The 15,525-nt window shown below is 44.6% G+C and overlaps 1 protein-coding gene and 1 pseudogene across 1 annotated transcript; both read left to right on the forward strand.

Annotated features, from left to right (window-relative positions):
- Nucleotides 1-528: 528 nt before the first annotated feature.
- HTR5A (5-hydroxytryptamine receptor 5A) lies at nt 529-8,601 on the forward strand. The gene is made up of 3 exons (XM_007421585.2): nt 529-621; nt 1,948-2,715; nt 8,269-8,601. Exons 1-3 carry the CDS (start codon nt 529-531, stop codon nt 8,599-8,601), a joined length of 1,194 nt encoding a protein of 397 aa, XP_007421647.2.
- Nucleotides 8,602-13,368: 4,767 nt separating this feature from the next.
- On the forward strand, nt 13,369-14,016 carry LOC103064812 (putative protein-lysine deacylase ABHD14B pseudogene; annotated as a pseudogene).
- The last annotated feature ends 1,509 nt before the right edge of the window (nt 14,017-15,525 follow it).

Genomic DNA, 15,525 nt, shown 5'->3' on the forward strand with positions numbered 1-15,525 from the left:
GGGGCGACCGGGCGGCCGAATCGATCGCTCCCGGGGAAGCGCACAGGATGGCGCGGAGAGCTGCTCGGGAGCGCTGGGAAGGACGCGCCTCCCCTGCTCTGCGCGCTGGGCTCCGGGAAAGCGCGGAACGCCCGGCGCCCGCGGCTTCTGCTGCAGCCGCGCTTCCTCTGGCGCCGCGCTGAGGCGGGTGGCTCCGCTTTGGCGGCGGGAGCCAGCGTACGTTCCCAGAAGGTCCGGATCCAGCTGTTGTCCGGGCCGGACCCCCCTTCCTCCGTGGATTCCGAATGGGAGAGGCCCGCCCACCTCTCCGTCTTCCAAGTGCCAGAAGTGCGTTTGCGCTCGGGCAGAGGTGAATCCCATTCCTTTGCTCGGAGGGTCTGCTTTTCGCGAGGCACCCCTGGGAAGGGCTGGCAGAGGAGGAGATCGCTTGAGGAGATCGCCTACGATCTCTGAACCTGAAGCTGAGCTGGACCGGCCAGGCTAGTGCTTGGATGGGAGACCACAAGGAAAGTCAGATCTGCAGGCTAGATGGGAAGTCCGAAGGGGAAGGCGGCTGCAAGACCAAACGTCTTCCACGCCTTGCTTCCAAGGAAGCTCCCTGTATCCAAGAATGGAAGCTCTGTTGGTTTTTCAGGGAGACCCTTTTCCCTTGAATGATCCTGCCCCCCCACCCCACTCCTATCCCACCACACTCCAGGCCATCATGAAACCAGGGTCCTCCTGTGGCTGCCTTGTTCTTTTCCCTCTTTATCAGGATGATGGTTAAATGTGAAGCTAATGTTGCTCAATTAATATGATTGTGTGCATTTAGGCTTTCCTTGTGTTCCTTGATTTAGCATAAGTTAATTAAAACAATAGTCCCTAAGCAGATGGACTGTTATTGTCACAAACAGCGTTGCTGACCCTGTGATTTTTACAAACCTGAAAGGTTTTATTTTAAATGTGTTCTTGAAATATTGTCTGGGAAGGTGTGAGGGGGTAGGATCTATGTTTTGATTGCATCTTCTGGGACTTAGCTTTATGTAAGGAGTTGTGTTATTTTGCTATTTTGCTTTTCCCTTCCATTATTCCTTACTGGTGAAGAATTACACATTCCCCAGGATGTCCTGGTAGCCTCCCATCCAAATATTAACCAGGTCAGGCCCTACTTAGCTTTGGAGATCTCAGCAGGGGCCAGCTAGATGCTTCCACTTGCTATGGCTTAATTCCCCCTCATGTTGAGCTTGACTCGTGGTGACATTACATGTAGGTTCATCCACCTTTTGGGCAGCAGCAGGGAGGTGGTTTGTTATAGCATTTTTCTGAGATTTTTTTTTTTAACTTCCCAATCTTGCTGGCCCACTTGGGGTTTATAGTGATCTCCCATCCAGGTATTCACCAGATCCAACTCTCCTTAGCTTTGGGGCATCACCTTCTCCTGCTGGCATCAATCCTGTTTAGCCTCACTCATCACTGACAGCTATGCGGCAATAGGATTGGTTTGAGAGCTACAGAATCAGGATTCCTGCTTGGGGGTGATGGATATTCTTCTAGCTAGCAATACTGTTGAGAATGTCTTGGTTCCACCTTTCTGTTTGCATATGAAAACATTAGCGGAACTGTGTTTAATCTGATTTTCTGATGTTGCAAGAGCGCCGTAGACAAACAGGCAGGGCAATTTCAGACGGAAGGTCTCTCCTTATTAATCTGGCTACTTTTTTTCTTCCTGCAGTTGACAGGGGCAGAAATTCCAACATGGCTTTAGGATTACTTGTGGCCACAGCCTTGGGGCAATTCATGCTTACAACTGCTGTGTTGACGCTGCAGGAGCCAGGCACATGGCAGAGCACCGGCTTCTAAAATAAGGTGTGCCCCCCCACAACTTCCCTTTTAACTATGCTATTGGGGATATTATTGTAGGACATTAACATTAGAAGAAACCTCCCAGTCTGTCTTCATCACCTGCAGATCTTCTCCATTCATCCCTGCAGGATGGACCGGTCTGCCAACTTCACCTGTTTCTCTGCCACCACTTTGGCAGAGCCCAACTGGACCGATTCTGGCCTCCTGGCCAGCCCCCCTGGCCTGGGTAAACCCTTGTCCGTCTTTAGCGTCCTCGTCTTGACTTTGCTGGCAATGTTGGGAGTTGCCACCTTCCTTTGGAACCTGCTGGTGCTGGCCACCATCTTGCGGGTGCGTACCTTCCACAGGGTGCCCCATAACTTGGTAGCCTCCATGGCCATCTCCGATGTGATGGTGGCTGCCCTGGTGATGCCCCTCAGCCTGGTCCACGAACTATCTGGCCGTCGCTGGCGGCTGGGGAGGTTGCTCTGCCAGATCTGGATCTCTTGTGATGTGCTGTGTTGCACGGCCAGCATCTGGAACGTCACAGCCATTGCGCTGGATCGCTACTGGTCCATAACGCGGCACTTGGAGTACACGCTGCAGAGTCGCCGGCGCATTTCCAATGTTATGATTGCTCTGACCTGGCTGCTCTCTGCTATCATCTCCTTGGCTCCGCTCCTCTTTGGCTGGGGAGAGACTTACTCGGAGGGCAAAGCTGAATGCCAAGTCAGTCGAGAGCCTTCTTACACCATCTTCTCGACCTGTGGAGCTTTCTACCTGCCTCTGTGCGTGGTGCTTTTTGTCTACTGGAAAATCTACAAAGCGGCCAAGTTTCGCATTGGATCCCGGAAGAGCAATTCTATCACTCCCATCACACCCGGACCCCTAGAGGTTAGTTCTTTGCCAAGCATTTCGACTCCTTACACCCAAGATGTAAGCTCAGCACAAGCACTTAGAATGCACCATTTGTTTGGTCCTTGACTGACCCTTACCTGGCTTAAGCATGGTTTACCATGTTGGTGGCCGTTGTGAGGTGTTACTCCATGGTTCAGATTTCAGCTCAGCCGTGTTCTTGCTTGTGAGCCATGATTGATGATGATGATGATGATGATGATGATGATGATGATGATGATGATGATGATGATTTCGAGCCAGTATTGACTCCTGGTGACTTCTTGGACAAGTCCTTGCAGTTTTCTTGGCAAGATTTCAGAAGTGGTTTGCCATTGTCTTCTTCCTGGAGCTGAGAGATAGTGACTGGCCTAAGCTCACCCAGTTGGTTTTGTGCCTAAGGTGGGACTAGAACTCCCAGTCTCCCGGTTTCTAGCCTGGTGCTGTAACCACCACCAAACTGTCTTCTTCTTCTTCTTCTTCTTCTTCTTCTTCTTCTTCTTCTTCTTCTTCTTCTTCTTCTTCTTCTTCTTCTTCTTCTTCTTCTTCTTCTTCTTCTTCTCCTCCTCCTCCTCCTCCTCCTCCTCCTCCTCCTCCTCCTCCTCCTCCTCCTCCTCCTCCTCCTCCTCATTCTTCTTGTCTCCTCTTCCTCTATCCCATCTTTTTTATATATAGTATATAACTCAAGGAGGTGAACATACCTAATACTCTCAATACCTAATATTCTAATATTCTCTCAATCCTCTTTTGTTTTCAGGATTGGGATCAAAAGTTCAACACTCCCAAATAATTTGAAATCAAAATCGGCACTCAGGCTTTGTACCTGTGTGGTCTTTAATCCGATTTCCAGAAGTGGTGGAATCAACTACTAGTTGGTTGGTGTTTGCCCATCATCTGAACTAGAACCTTAACCAGCAGTTTGAAAAAAAAAACAGGTTCCACTGAAGGAGAACCTGCACAGATCAATCTTATTGCTTTGTGCCAGCTTTGGAAGAGAAAGACAATGTTCAAAGCAGCAGGCAGAAATCAGCAGATTAAGTTTCTCCTGACTTTCTCCCCAAGACCAGGAAGCTGCTTTAATTCAACCAGACCAATGTTGTCAGCACCATCTATTAGTTATTCCCCATATTTTCAGACAGCAGCTTTTTCCTGTCCTCCCTGGATATTTTGGGGGGATTACATCCCTCCCAGGTTTACTTTTGGGGCTATTACACACCGCATATATGTGATGCCCCTGAACTTCAACTCTCCTGTGCTTCATAAGAGCAGTCCTAGGGTAGAGGTTTCATCCTCTAAAAGTAGGACATTTTTAACACTCCCAAAGGGTAGGCACTTATTGCCCCTTCATGAGACCCTTCCTGCCGTGGTTTCCTAAGCCAGTCTACCCAAACATCTCTCTGCATTTGCCTCTGTTTCCATTCATTCTGTTTGCTTTTGGCCTTTCAACAGACTCCCTTTATTTCTTGCATGGGGTGATTGTGTAAACAGCTGTTCTGCCTGCCCCAAGCTGTATGGAATTGACAAGCACATGCTCACTGTTTACACCCTGTGGCAGGGTGGTGTATGCCTATGTGTTCCTACATAGCTGGGTGTGTGTGTGTGTGTGTCTTGTCAAACAATCACAAGTGGCCCATGGAAACTACTAAATGGGATCCAGCAAGGACAGAGTTGTTCTCAGGTCATCTGAATGGCAGGGAAGAGGGGTGCAAAGAGGCAGGAGAACCTCACCTCACTGAGCTGGAGGATTTGATCTGGAGAGTGCACCGATGGGAGACCACTAGGAAATTCCAGGTCGGTGGGTAAAAACACCATGGGAGGAAGGCAATGGTAAACCACCTCTGTTGGGTGACCAGGAGAGCTACTCGAGTCTGCAGGCTTGTTGCCAGCAACTCGCCCAGTGTCACTTTTCTGCCTGCAGTCGGGTAAACTGCAGGGCAGGGTTTGTATAATATCCTGAGCCGAATCTGCAGTGTGAGAATAACAGAATCAATAAGGGGGCAAGATGTTCCTTCCAGAAAGGGGTCGGTATCAACTGCGAAGCATTGGGGCGAGCTTTTGAACGTTACGCTTCTCCACATTCGCTTTGGAATTTGGAGGAACTGGAGTCTGCTTTTAAGCCGTTCAGAGGAAATAATTACTCAGCTGCAGCTCCTGGGGATGGTGGGGGGACTGCTACCAGCCAAATGAGAGTCTTCAGTTTCCCTGTACATGATGGTGTGTGGATCTCATGTCTGGAAATAGGTCCTTGGTTGTAAACCAATAAATGATTTATCCCCCCAAACAATGACTATTTCTACCATTTGTGGGTGTGGGTGTGATGAAGTTGAGGCTTCTGGCCGCATATTCGTGTTCAGCATGGCAAGGGTAACGTGGGCATAAGCTTCTTGGAACAAGCTCAATGTTAGAAACTAATCCATTTCCCTTCCTTCCTTTTTCTTAATTGAAAAGCTACTTTGGAGACGGAGATTGACAGGGCTGGGACTGCTTAATCTTTGGTTGGTAATGGGTTATCCATTCCAAATCACCCTTTCTTTCTCCTGCAGGAGGAAAGATAGCCGGTCTTGATATACTTTTCAGTTGAATAGAAAAACCTCCCATATCTTATTTGGTCTTATCTGACCTTAAGTTCATCTTTGTTTGTTTGTTTGTTTGTTTCATTCTGGCCAGATTGAGCATCTCAGTATTATACTATAAGAAAGCCTCTTTATTTTGGTAGCTAATTAGCATTTTGGTAATTTTCAAAGCTTACCCCCTTTCAGTGTCTCTGCATATGAACTCCATAAATCTCTGATTAGCTCTGTGTTTGTACCCAGAAATCCCACTGGAAATATCCTTTTACTTGGAATGTATTGGTTGATCCTCGCTGATCCTCGTTTTGGCCCAATGTCCACATTGATATACTGGTTTGCTGCCAAGAGCATCTCTCAGCCTCTCAGCTCTTGGCAAAAGTTGGGACCTGCCCCTACCAAGGCAACTGTGACATTGAAGACTTTAATCTCACGGCATCAGGCCACAAGCCGAAAGTCCTGTGGCTGGGATTTAATGTTGAATTAGCATCTCTGACATGTGGGGTGTTGTGTCGCAGCAAGCCTTGACAGTCTCCATCCCCGGGTGATGGAACCAAATAATATCGCAAGCCGGTTTGAGGATGCAGGCTTGGTGCCTGGTGATCTAGGAGGGGCTTTGCAGAGCTTGGGGGAGGGTTGGGAGAAGCTGTGCAGGGAATGAGAGGTGGGGGGGCTGCCCTCCCCATGCAGACTCTGCACATCTGGGGGTGGGAGATGATAGCCTGGGGGAATTGTGATTTGTACCAAGGGCTGGGGAGACCCAACTCATAGTGTGTGTCCAAGCTCCCTAGATGACTCCCAGCCAGTCAGTCTCAGCCCAAACATGTTGCAGAGAGGAAAATTAGAGGCAGGAGGGCTCGGTAGGCTGCCCTGAGCTACTGGAGGTCATGAATACAATACACCATCACAAAGAAACTGCATTTGCATTGTAAGGAATAGAGGGTTCATTCGGATGGTGGAAAAAGAAATATAAATGATAGTGGAGGCATTCTGGGATTTTTCCAGCGGATCACAGGAACTGGGGTGATGTTGCTCGTGCTACAGCTTTCTGTTGTTTGACGTTGCAGTCCATTGGATCCAGACTTCCTAGAATAAACACGCCCTTCTGACCACCAGGTAGCATCTCTCTACTTTCCCATAGCAACTCCGTTTGGTTTTCTGTAGGAAGAAGTTGCTATCATTTAATCTCTGGGGGCCGAATGCTTCCTCCCCACCCCTTCAGTTCTGGAGAGGCAATCCTGCTGTTTGAAGGGAAGAGACCCCAGAAGTCCCTCGCCACAGAGTCAGAAGAGCTGTGGGGCATTTCACTCTGGTGCCAGAGATGTTTTTGCAGAAACGAAAGGATCAAATGGAGAATTTAAAGACAAACAGAGAGGCAGTTATGATATATTTGCTGTTAATGTATCAACTAAAACTATGTAAGCATCGCTTGATAGCTCGCCTCAGTGTACATTCAATAAATCATTCTTTTGTTATTACCAGAATTGATTGACATATAATTAAGAGGGAGCATGCTGGACCAGAGAATCAGGAGCCAAAAATTTTTGTTTGAATGCCCCAATTCATTATTTTGCTGGCTCCTCATTGTGAGCTATGGTTCCTGGTTTAAGCCAGTAAATATTATAATAAATATTATATGGACATTAGAGTTAATATTCTAAGAATGTGTCTTAGGGAATAAAGATATAAAATCATTCATGTAAATTCTAAGCCAGTGTGTCTCGTGAACACACTGAACTTCCTGTGTGTGTACTGCATTTGTTCCTGCTCCTGCAGGAAGTTTGGCATGACAAGGATCTTGCAAAGGGACGGGCTACTGACTTTTCTGCCCTCCATCACCACGTTCATCACTCACAGAACCTTGTAGCCCTTGCTGATTCTCCACTTCTCCCAAGACAAAAATGCTCCAGCTGCTGGCAAAAAAGATGGGACTAATCTGCATGGATTAGAGAGCATTTTATTCATTTATTTATGCATTTAGCAGATTTATTTGGCCGCCCATCTCACAAGAAGTAAGCCTCTGGGTGGCTTACTGTTCTGTTTCAAGGGAGCAGACACAGTTGCCAAGGAGCAGAAGCAGATAACAGCAGACAAGTTGCAAACAAAGACCTAGCAAAGTAAAGTACCGTTTGTAGTCCAAGAAGCAAAAGAGTAGTCTAGTTACAGGGCCAAAATCACAAAGCCAAATCAGGTAGTCAGCCAGTCCAGAAGTCAGGAATTCAAGAAGAAGATACGCACAAGAGCTAGGTTTTCCAACAGAGACTGAAGGCAAAGCAAGCTACATAATTCTCTCTGCTGGCAGCTGGCTGCAATTATTCAGGCCTCACCCTTTGCCTTGCGAGAGTCTCCTTGATTGACGTTGCTCTGCTCACCTCTGCATGTGTCTGGATCTGGGGCTTGGGAGTCGTGTGGCTGATCAGCCTCAGCTGCATCATGGCTTAATGATTCCTGAGATTGACATTCCACAGGCTCAGCTGGAGCAACATTGTCCGAATCAGATTCAGAGTCAGACTCTGAATCATGGCTCATGTCACTTACAAGCAGAATAACGATTAAAACCGTATCACAATATAAAAAACATCAGATGTAAATAACAAACATAAAAACATAAAAACATAAAAACATAAAAGAGCCCCAAAGATAGCGGGAGGACAACCATCATTTAGCCTCATTCAACCACGTTTCAGGCTCCCTGCTCCCCCCATTTAGAAATAAAAGAGAGCCGGGGTTGGAGGTGTTGCTCCAGACACATGCTAGTAGCATCAATATGCATTGCCCATGTACAACAAGGTGCCCCCACGTTCTTGTTTGCTCAGAGCAACTGAGAGAAGGTGTTCAACGATGAACAGCCCTTCCTTGAGTTCCCACAGGCCATTAGAGCTTGCTCCAGATGAATCTTACCCTCCAGCCAGAACATGCTGTCACCCTCAGCAACAGAGCAAAGTGGCCAGCAAAACAATCTAAAGATTATATTTCTATTCTGCAGGTCAAGGAGGCTTCCCAGCATCCACAGATGGTGTTCACGGTCCGCCATGCCACGGTGACGTTCCAAACGGACGGAGACACTTGGAGGGAGCAGAAGGAGAGGAAAGCTGCCCTCATGGTGGGCATCCTCATTGGCGTCTTTGTGCTTTGCTGGATTCCCTTCTTTGTCACTGAACTCATCAGCTCCCTCTGCTCCTGTGACATCCCACCGATCTGCAAAAGCATTTTTCTTTGGCTTGGGTACTCCAATTCTTTTTTCAACCCTTTGATCTATACAGCGTTCAACAAGAATTACAATAATGCCTTTAAGAACCTATTCTCCAGACAACAATGAACAGTATCTGGGGAGAGGACAATTCTCTCGGAAGATTCATTCTCCAGAGAGGGAGGAAAAACTCTTGAAATAAACATTGGTCATGTCCAGTTGGTCTGTTGATTCCAGTTAATCTTAATATCCCTGTTAGTTCTCCATTGCTATAGGAGATTATTGAAGTCAGTAGCTGTTTTGTTCAGACACAGTATTTTCCCAGCACTCCTACAATGATATTTTGTCACTGGGATAGCCTGATTTTTCTTCTCAGCTCAGTTGCACTTACTAATGTTGTGTGAAATGTCATACTATAACTTTCTTGGCCACCAGGAGAATTGAAGAACCTGTGATATCATCTGTAATGTGATATATGCTCCGTACATGAGAAAAATCTATTCTTCTTTGTAACTCTTTGGAGAATACATATCTCATAAATGTATTGCTCAATATATAAGTACAGTGTTCAAATAGCCATTCAGAGAGGGATAGAAAAGGATTGAGAATGAGTTTCCACCTGCTTTTTGTCAATTTAATACTTTCTTATTCCATTACATCAGAAGTGGGGGGTTTATAAACCCTCAGATGTTGCTGAACTACAGCTCCTAGCAGCCTTAGTCAGCATAGTTATTGGGAAAACAACTAGAAGTTATAGTTTAGTCACATCTGAAGAGCCATGGATTCTCCATTCCTGTGTGACTGTACCAGACACATTGGCTAAGACACCAAGAACCAAACATCTGGTTCTGTGCAGCCAACCAAGTTTTGCATGGACCTTCTCAAAAGTCGAGGCCATTCTCCATTCCAGGTCAGTGCTTCAGGACAAGTCACTAAGGAGATTTTGAAAGTAATGTGTGATCTCATTTGTGAATGTTGTGGAGTGACAACATCTGACGCCTTCAAGCTGAGTTTGGCTTCAGGTGATTGCAACTATTCATTCAGTTTTATTGGCAGGATTACGGAAGTGATTTGTCCTTGCCTTCTTCCAAGATGGATGGATGGGTGGATGGATGGATGGATGGATGGATGGATGGATGGATGGATAGATAGATAGATAGATAGATAGATAGATAGATAGATAGATAGATAGATTTCAATTTCCCAGTCAGTTTTAAAACAGATCGGGCAAAAATAATCTGTCCCCTATAACCCCAGTGCAATTAAACTAGGTATTTGAATACTTAATCAAAAGCGCTATTAGTGCTGAATTTCTGTAAGCAGTGCAGTGCACCTAGATCGTTTTTGAGTTTGAAAAAAGTTTGTTTACAAATATGAAAATGCATGGGCTTGGATGCTGGAAGAAAAGTTGTACCAAACCTGGGCAATGTTATTCTAACAGCAGTCCTCCAAATCCGCTGCAGCCTTGTATCTCGCCAGGTTCTCCTCTGTAGCTGTTATCACTTTGGCTGGTGAAACTTTGCAGTTGCTGCTTTTCTCAGTAAAACAGCTTCCCCAACTTGGTGCCCTTCAGCTGTATTGGGACAATCACTACAATCTTCAGCATAGTACCGGACTAAACGAGTCTGAAAAAAAAAGTCATGACGAAACTATTTTTTATATAATGTGTGAGAGCCCCTTAATTTGTCATATGAATTCACATGAGAAGAAGGGACACACAGAAAAGGGACAGGACATCTGCAGAAATGGACCAGCAATATGAAATATCAACCAACCAATTCTAACTGCATCATTTTCTAACATTTGCAGAATTCTAATGTTTCATAAGCACTGAAATCTGTTTGTATTTCTTGTACTTCCTTTTTTGTCTTTCCTTTTCTAAAAAAAACAACAAAAACCCACAATATTGAATAAAGTGTGAAAGCTTCAACACAGATAACTGTGAAATTTTAAAAGAACATGTATCAGGAATCCTGCAACATCTGCTCAGTAGCAAACAGCCAACATTCCACATGTCCAGACCTTTTATTTCATATTTGCCATGGCCAACCCTGCTGAGTGTTTCTGTAAGTAGAACTGGGACTCATACATATACCCTCCTCTTCAACCTTATTGGGTTTAAGGAGTTAAAGGTCCAGTTCAAGGTAAGAGAGATTCGTGCATGCTTTCAACCCAAATACTGTGCAGGCTAGGTTATCAGGACCATGGACAGCTCCCTGCAGACCCAGAAACAAGGCCACCTTGGATAGCGCATCTAAAGCAGTGTTTCTCAACCTTGGCAACTTTAAGATGGGTGGACTTCAACTCCCAGAATTCCCCAGCATGGTATAGCTAGTATAAATACTAGCTCCAATACCCCAGCATGGGTATAGCTAGTATAAAAATCTGGGGGGAAATCCTTTGAGTTCAGAGGTAGTGAACATTTTTATGCAGGTTGGCTTTCCTTCCATGAGAGTTTTATGCAGTATGGATTATTCCATAAGAACCTCTGGTAAGCCATTCTGAAACTCTATGTATCATTCTTCCACTAATTTTCTCCCACCTTTGTATCTTCTAGTCCTGAATCAGGTGGTCTAAATCATAATATAGTTAGATATTTTTTCCCCATGTGATATGAAGTGGCTTATGCTAAGTTTGCGCACCCCAGTTCAAGAGAAAGTGAACTTTTACTAGCTTATGTTCCAGGTTAAGAACACCAGATGAGGAATTTTTGGAGTGATAACAGTCTTAAGTGTATTTTGATGCCTTATAAAGTATGCCTCTTCCTCCCTCCCTTCCTTGTACCCCATTTGTATCAGTCCACTAATCTCTGGTATTACAGAATAGAACAGGTGGGGGAGAAAGTAGAGTATTGCAGAGAATGGACTGTGGTTTCCCTGCAGTCCTAGAACAAACCCACAACAGCCTGGCATTCTGAAGCAGCTCCAAGATCAACCAGAAAGGGAAGTAAAATGTTCTCTTCTTTTACTTCATTCTTCATCGGTGTATCCAAGGGACTAGCACTGGTCCTGCAGACAAAGCTGTGCTCAAACCAAATTAAGATGACCCGAGAACCTGCCTGCCTACTGCATTACAGTATTGATGATGTAAAAATTACTTTCTAGCTGACTTTTTTGATATCATTGTTAAGTAACCATTTCTAACCTTTGGAGTAAATGAATTGATGTGTAATGTTGTTATCACTTTTCCACAACATGTTTAACAGCGCTTTGGAAAGAGGACGTAGGAGATAAGAATGTGGAAGCAGACGGCTTTGCCTCTGTAGTGTCCATATGTTATTAAGGTGTTTTTATTATACTTTCTTTCAAACTCAGAGTAGCCAAACTGAAATGATTTAGACTGGGGGCTGAATGTTTCCCCCCCCCCTCCCAGGTTTGGACAGTTCAATAGGCAAAGGACCCAATGTGCTGTAACTGAATCATGATTGCTTAGAATGTGTGCTTTGAGTCCAGCTGTATGAATATCTCCTCTCCCACTAGCCATTGAATGTGCTAAATGCACACAATCCAGAGTCAACAAAGGCTTTGAAAGAGTTTCTGACTTTTTTTTTTTTTTTTGGTGGAGAAAAAAAAAGTAAAACCAAATTGTGCTGAGAAGTAAATGGTGTGGATTAATGGATTTGCTTGACTGGAGAATGTTAGAAGAAGTGTGCTGGATCAAAGTGAAAGTCAATTGATTCCTATTCTTAGGAAAAGTTAAACATAGGAAATGTTAGGTAGATGCTTCCAGAAAATGGACATTTGAGAGCATTAGTTATTTCCAGTTCTTGCTTCCCAGTTGCTGCATTCAGAACCTTTTCCTCTGGTCGATTAAAGCAGTGATTACCACCAACTCCTTCACCAGGGAGTTCCATCAATTATTTGAGTTCTGCCTGAAAGAAAACTTTCTTTTCTGCTCAGGCAACCTCCCATTCATGTCATGGGGTTTCTACTGAGCTTAATAGATTTGTATTCCCATCCTTAGCGTCACTTCATGTAGGAAGTATCTGGGAAGTATCCTTTTAGAGCAGTGTTTCCCAACCTTGGCATCTTGAAGCTGTGCGGACTTCAACTCCCAGAATTCCCCCACCAGCATTGCTGGTGGGGGAATTCTGAGAGTTGAAGTCCGCACAGCTTCAGGTTGCCAAGGTTGGGAAACACTGTTTTAAAGAAATAATTTTCTTGCAAAGAGGATTGAAGACTGATGGTGTATGAAATTTATATGAGGCTCAGTTGTGCAAAGGAACTCTGCCTTCTTTCTTATTCAGTTTGATGAAGGAGAGTTTGCTTTTGAATATCTTCGAAAAAAGGAAAGAATCCTTTAATTGAATGTGGAAAAACAATACCCAGAGACGTTGAGCTTTAAATCAGGGTTTGGTTCCTCTAAGTGGCATCTTATTCTCGAGGTCCTTCCATGGTCCTGTGACTGGCCACTTTCAAATATTTAGGGCAGCCAGAGAGAGAATCAAAGAGAAAAACCAAACATTCCAGCAAAGGAATGGGCACTGAGTAACTAAAAGAGAGACAGACAGAGAAATAGTCTGGGTTTGCACAACACATCCAAAGTTAACTTAATAATTACAGTTTATGGAATTAACTCAATTTTCTGGGTCCATATGACACATTAATCCATAAGCTGACTATGTGCCCTGAGGCCAAGATGTGGGAGGCACGGCTGAAGGGATCTGGCCATGGCGGGGGCTCGTCTTTGTGCCCTCCTTAGACCACCCATGCCTCCAAAAGGGGTCCCGGGTCCCTTGCCTGATTTGGAAGCGGGCAGGATCAGAACTGGTTAGCATTTGATGCAAGGAAATTTCAGGGCACTTGGCTAGACTTGAGGGGTGAGACTTCCCCAAAGACTAGCCACTTACTGTCATCAAGAAAACTTCATGGACGTGATCCTTAGGAGGTTTCTCAGATGATCCCAAAGTGATTGGCTGCCACCCAGCTGATAGAGGAAAACATTGCAGTGGGTGGGCGGAGTCTGTTCTCCCACCAGGCTAACTCTATCCAGCAGACTCCTCGCCTTTCCATCCTGCTGCTACATGGCATTCGTTTTTCATTGGAGACGTGGCTCAACCTACAGACTTTGTCTAATTTGGCAGAAGCTGGATATCCTGCTGTAGCTATTGTTCTCCCAGGATAGGGCCATTCCAAAAATGCTGTTGCTCCAGCTCCTGTTGGAGAGCTAGCATCAGGCAGTTTCCTGAAGTCCATCTTGGAGGCCCTGAAATTCGACCAAGTAGTGATGATCAATCCATCTCTCAGCTGCACCTGTTCACTTCCATTCCTTTTTCAACAGAATCTCCTTCTCAAGGCTTATATCCCAGTGGCTCCCATCTGCATAGAGAAGTTCCCACCCACCCAATATACCAGTGTCAAGACCCCACCTCTCATTGTATATGGAGAGCAAGATGTCCAACTGGGTGAAATGCACCTGAACAACTTGAAGAACTTATTTAATCACAAGATAATGATGATGAAAGGGGCAGGCCATGCCTGTTATCTTGACAAGCCAGATGAGTGACACTAGGGGCTCCTGGGTTTCCTGAAGAACATAGAGTAAAGAGCAAATCAGCCAGCATTGGCCTAGCTGACCCATAATCACTGATGACCTCACCAGTTTTTCTACGGTACATTTGCAAGGTACTTTGATCTCTTCCTGCTGTTCTGTCAGCAACCTGAGTAGGACCCAGGTTGTTTGTGGACTGTCTAACCACAATAGAGCTAAAAGTATTAGAAAAAGGACAGTGTTGCTTCCAGAACACATTCACTAATTAATGATTCACATAATTAAAATGACCAGCTGTGATTTTTCTTGTTTGGGCCATGAGATATTTGAAATCAAATTTATATAAAGTAATCATTCATAGACATGTATTAGGATCTGTTGCATGGATATATGGGGAGTTGGTCTTCACGATCATGAGCTCTTCGGCTTTCCTGTCACTGACTCATTAATGATTTTTTTTTCCTCAAAGCTGATTGTGTGCTGGCCGAGATAGATGTCATAAAGGTAAGGCAATGGCTGGGTTTAAATATCACATGAACAAGGAGTCCTTGGTGTTCTCTGAGCTTGGTTGTTTTCTTGCAGACATTTCATTGCCCGACCACGTAACATCTTCAGGGCTAGCTAGCACTATCTAATCGGGTAATGAAACGTCTGCAAGAAAACAACCACGCTCAGAGAACACCAAGGACTTCCCAGTTCAACCCTGAGCTACAGATTGTCTCTTCTGTTGATATCACATGAACATATTGTGGTTTGATGGTTTTGACAGCACACAATAGAATCTATCCATTATAAAATATCATCATGTAACTGCATGCTCTAGATGCCTGGGGAAAATGTGATTGATTCAGAGTGAACCCAGCCATAGAAAAAACAGGTAGATGCGCCACCTCTCTCCACCTCTCCCCCCCACAAACCCACAAGGAAAAACCATGCACATGCCTACAACCCATGTTCAGAAAGCAAGGTTTTGATAATGGCAGAAAATGATAAACTGACTTGTTTATTAAAAGAAAATTCAAATAATTATTACCTTAAAGAACGGAAACCATTGATGGACTATTTGCAAAATGCAGGTGGGGTGAAGCTTACATGGGGATTGGAAGATTAGATTATAAATGTAATGGGATATGCTTTGGCAAAGAATTATTCCTACTTAATGCATTAAAAACTAGCACTTGTGACACTTATATTATTCTTAAGACCAGAGATAGATTGGAAGCTATCTATTTTTCATGCCTTTTTTCTTTTTCTTTTACTTTATCTCACCTTTTCTTTTCCTTTTCTTTATCATTTGTATTTTCAACTTTCTTTTTCATTTCTAACTTTTAACTTTGTAATCTTAAAAATTTCAATAAAATACTATTAAAAAGAAAGTAACGTTTTGGTCTCCCCACATTTTGTGATTGGCCATGCCACACACCCCCCCCTCCACACACACAGCAAGCATTGTTGGGGTGCCCAGGCCAGGTTTTCAAAACCCTAATCGTGCTTCTCATTCCCTCCAAGCAATATGGCTCCTTCTTCATGAGGTATAATGCAAGAGCAGTTCTAATTATGGTC

Source organism: Python bivittatus, unplaced genomic scaffold, assembly GCF_059951505.1.
Source record: "Python bivittatus isolate LINGU-HERP-01145 unplaced genomic scaffold, Pbiv_v1 ctg000610_np1212, whole genome shotgun sequence".
Taxonomy (NCBI): Eukaryota; Metazoa; Chordata; class Lepidosauria; order Squamata; family Pythonidae; genus Python; species Python bivittatus.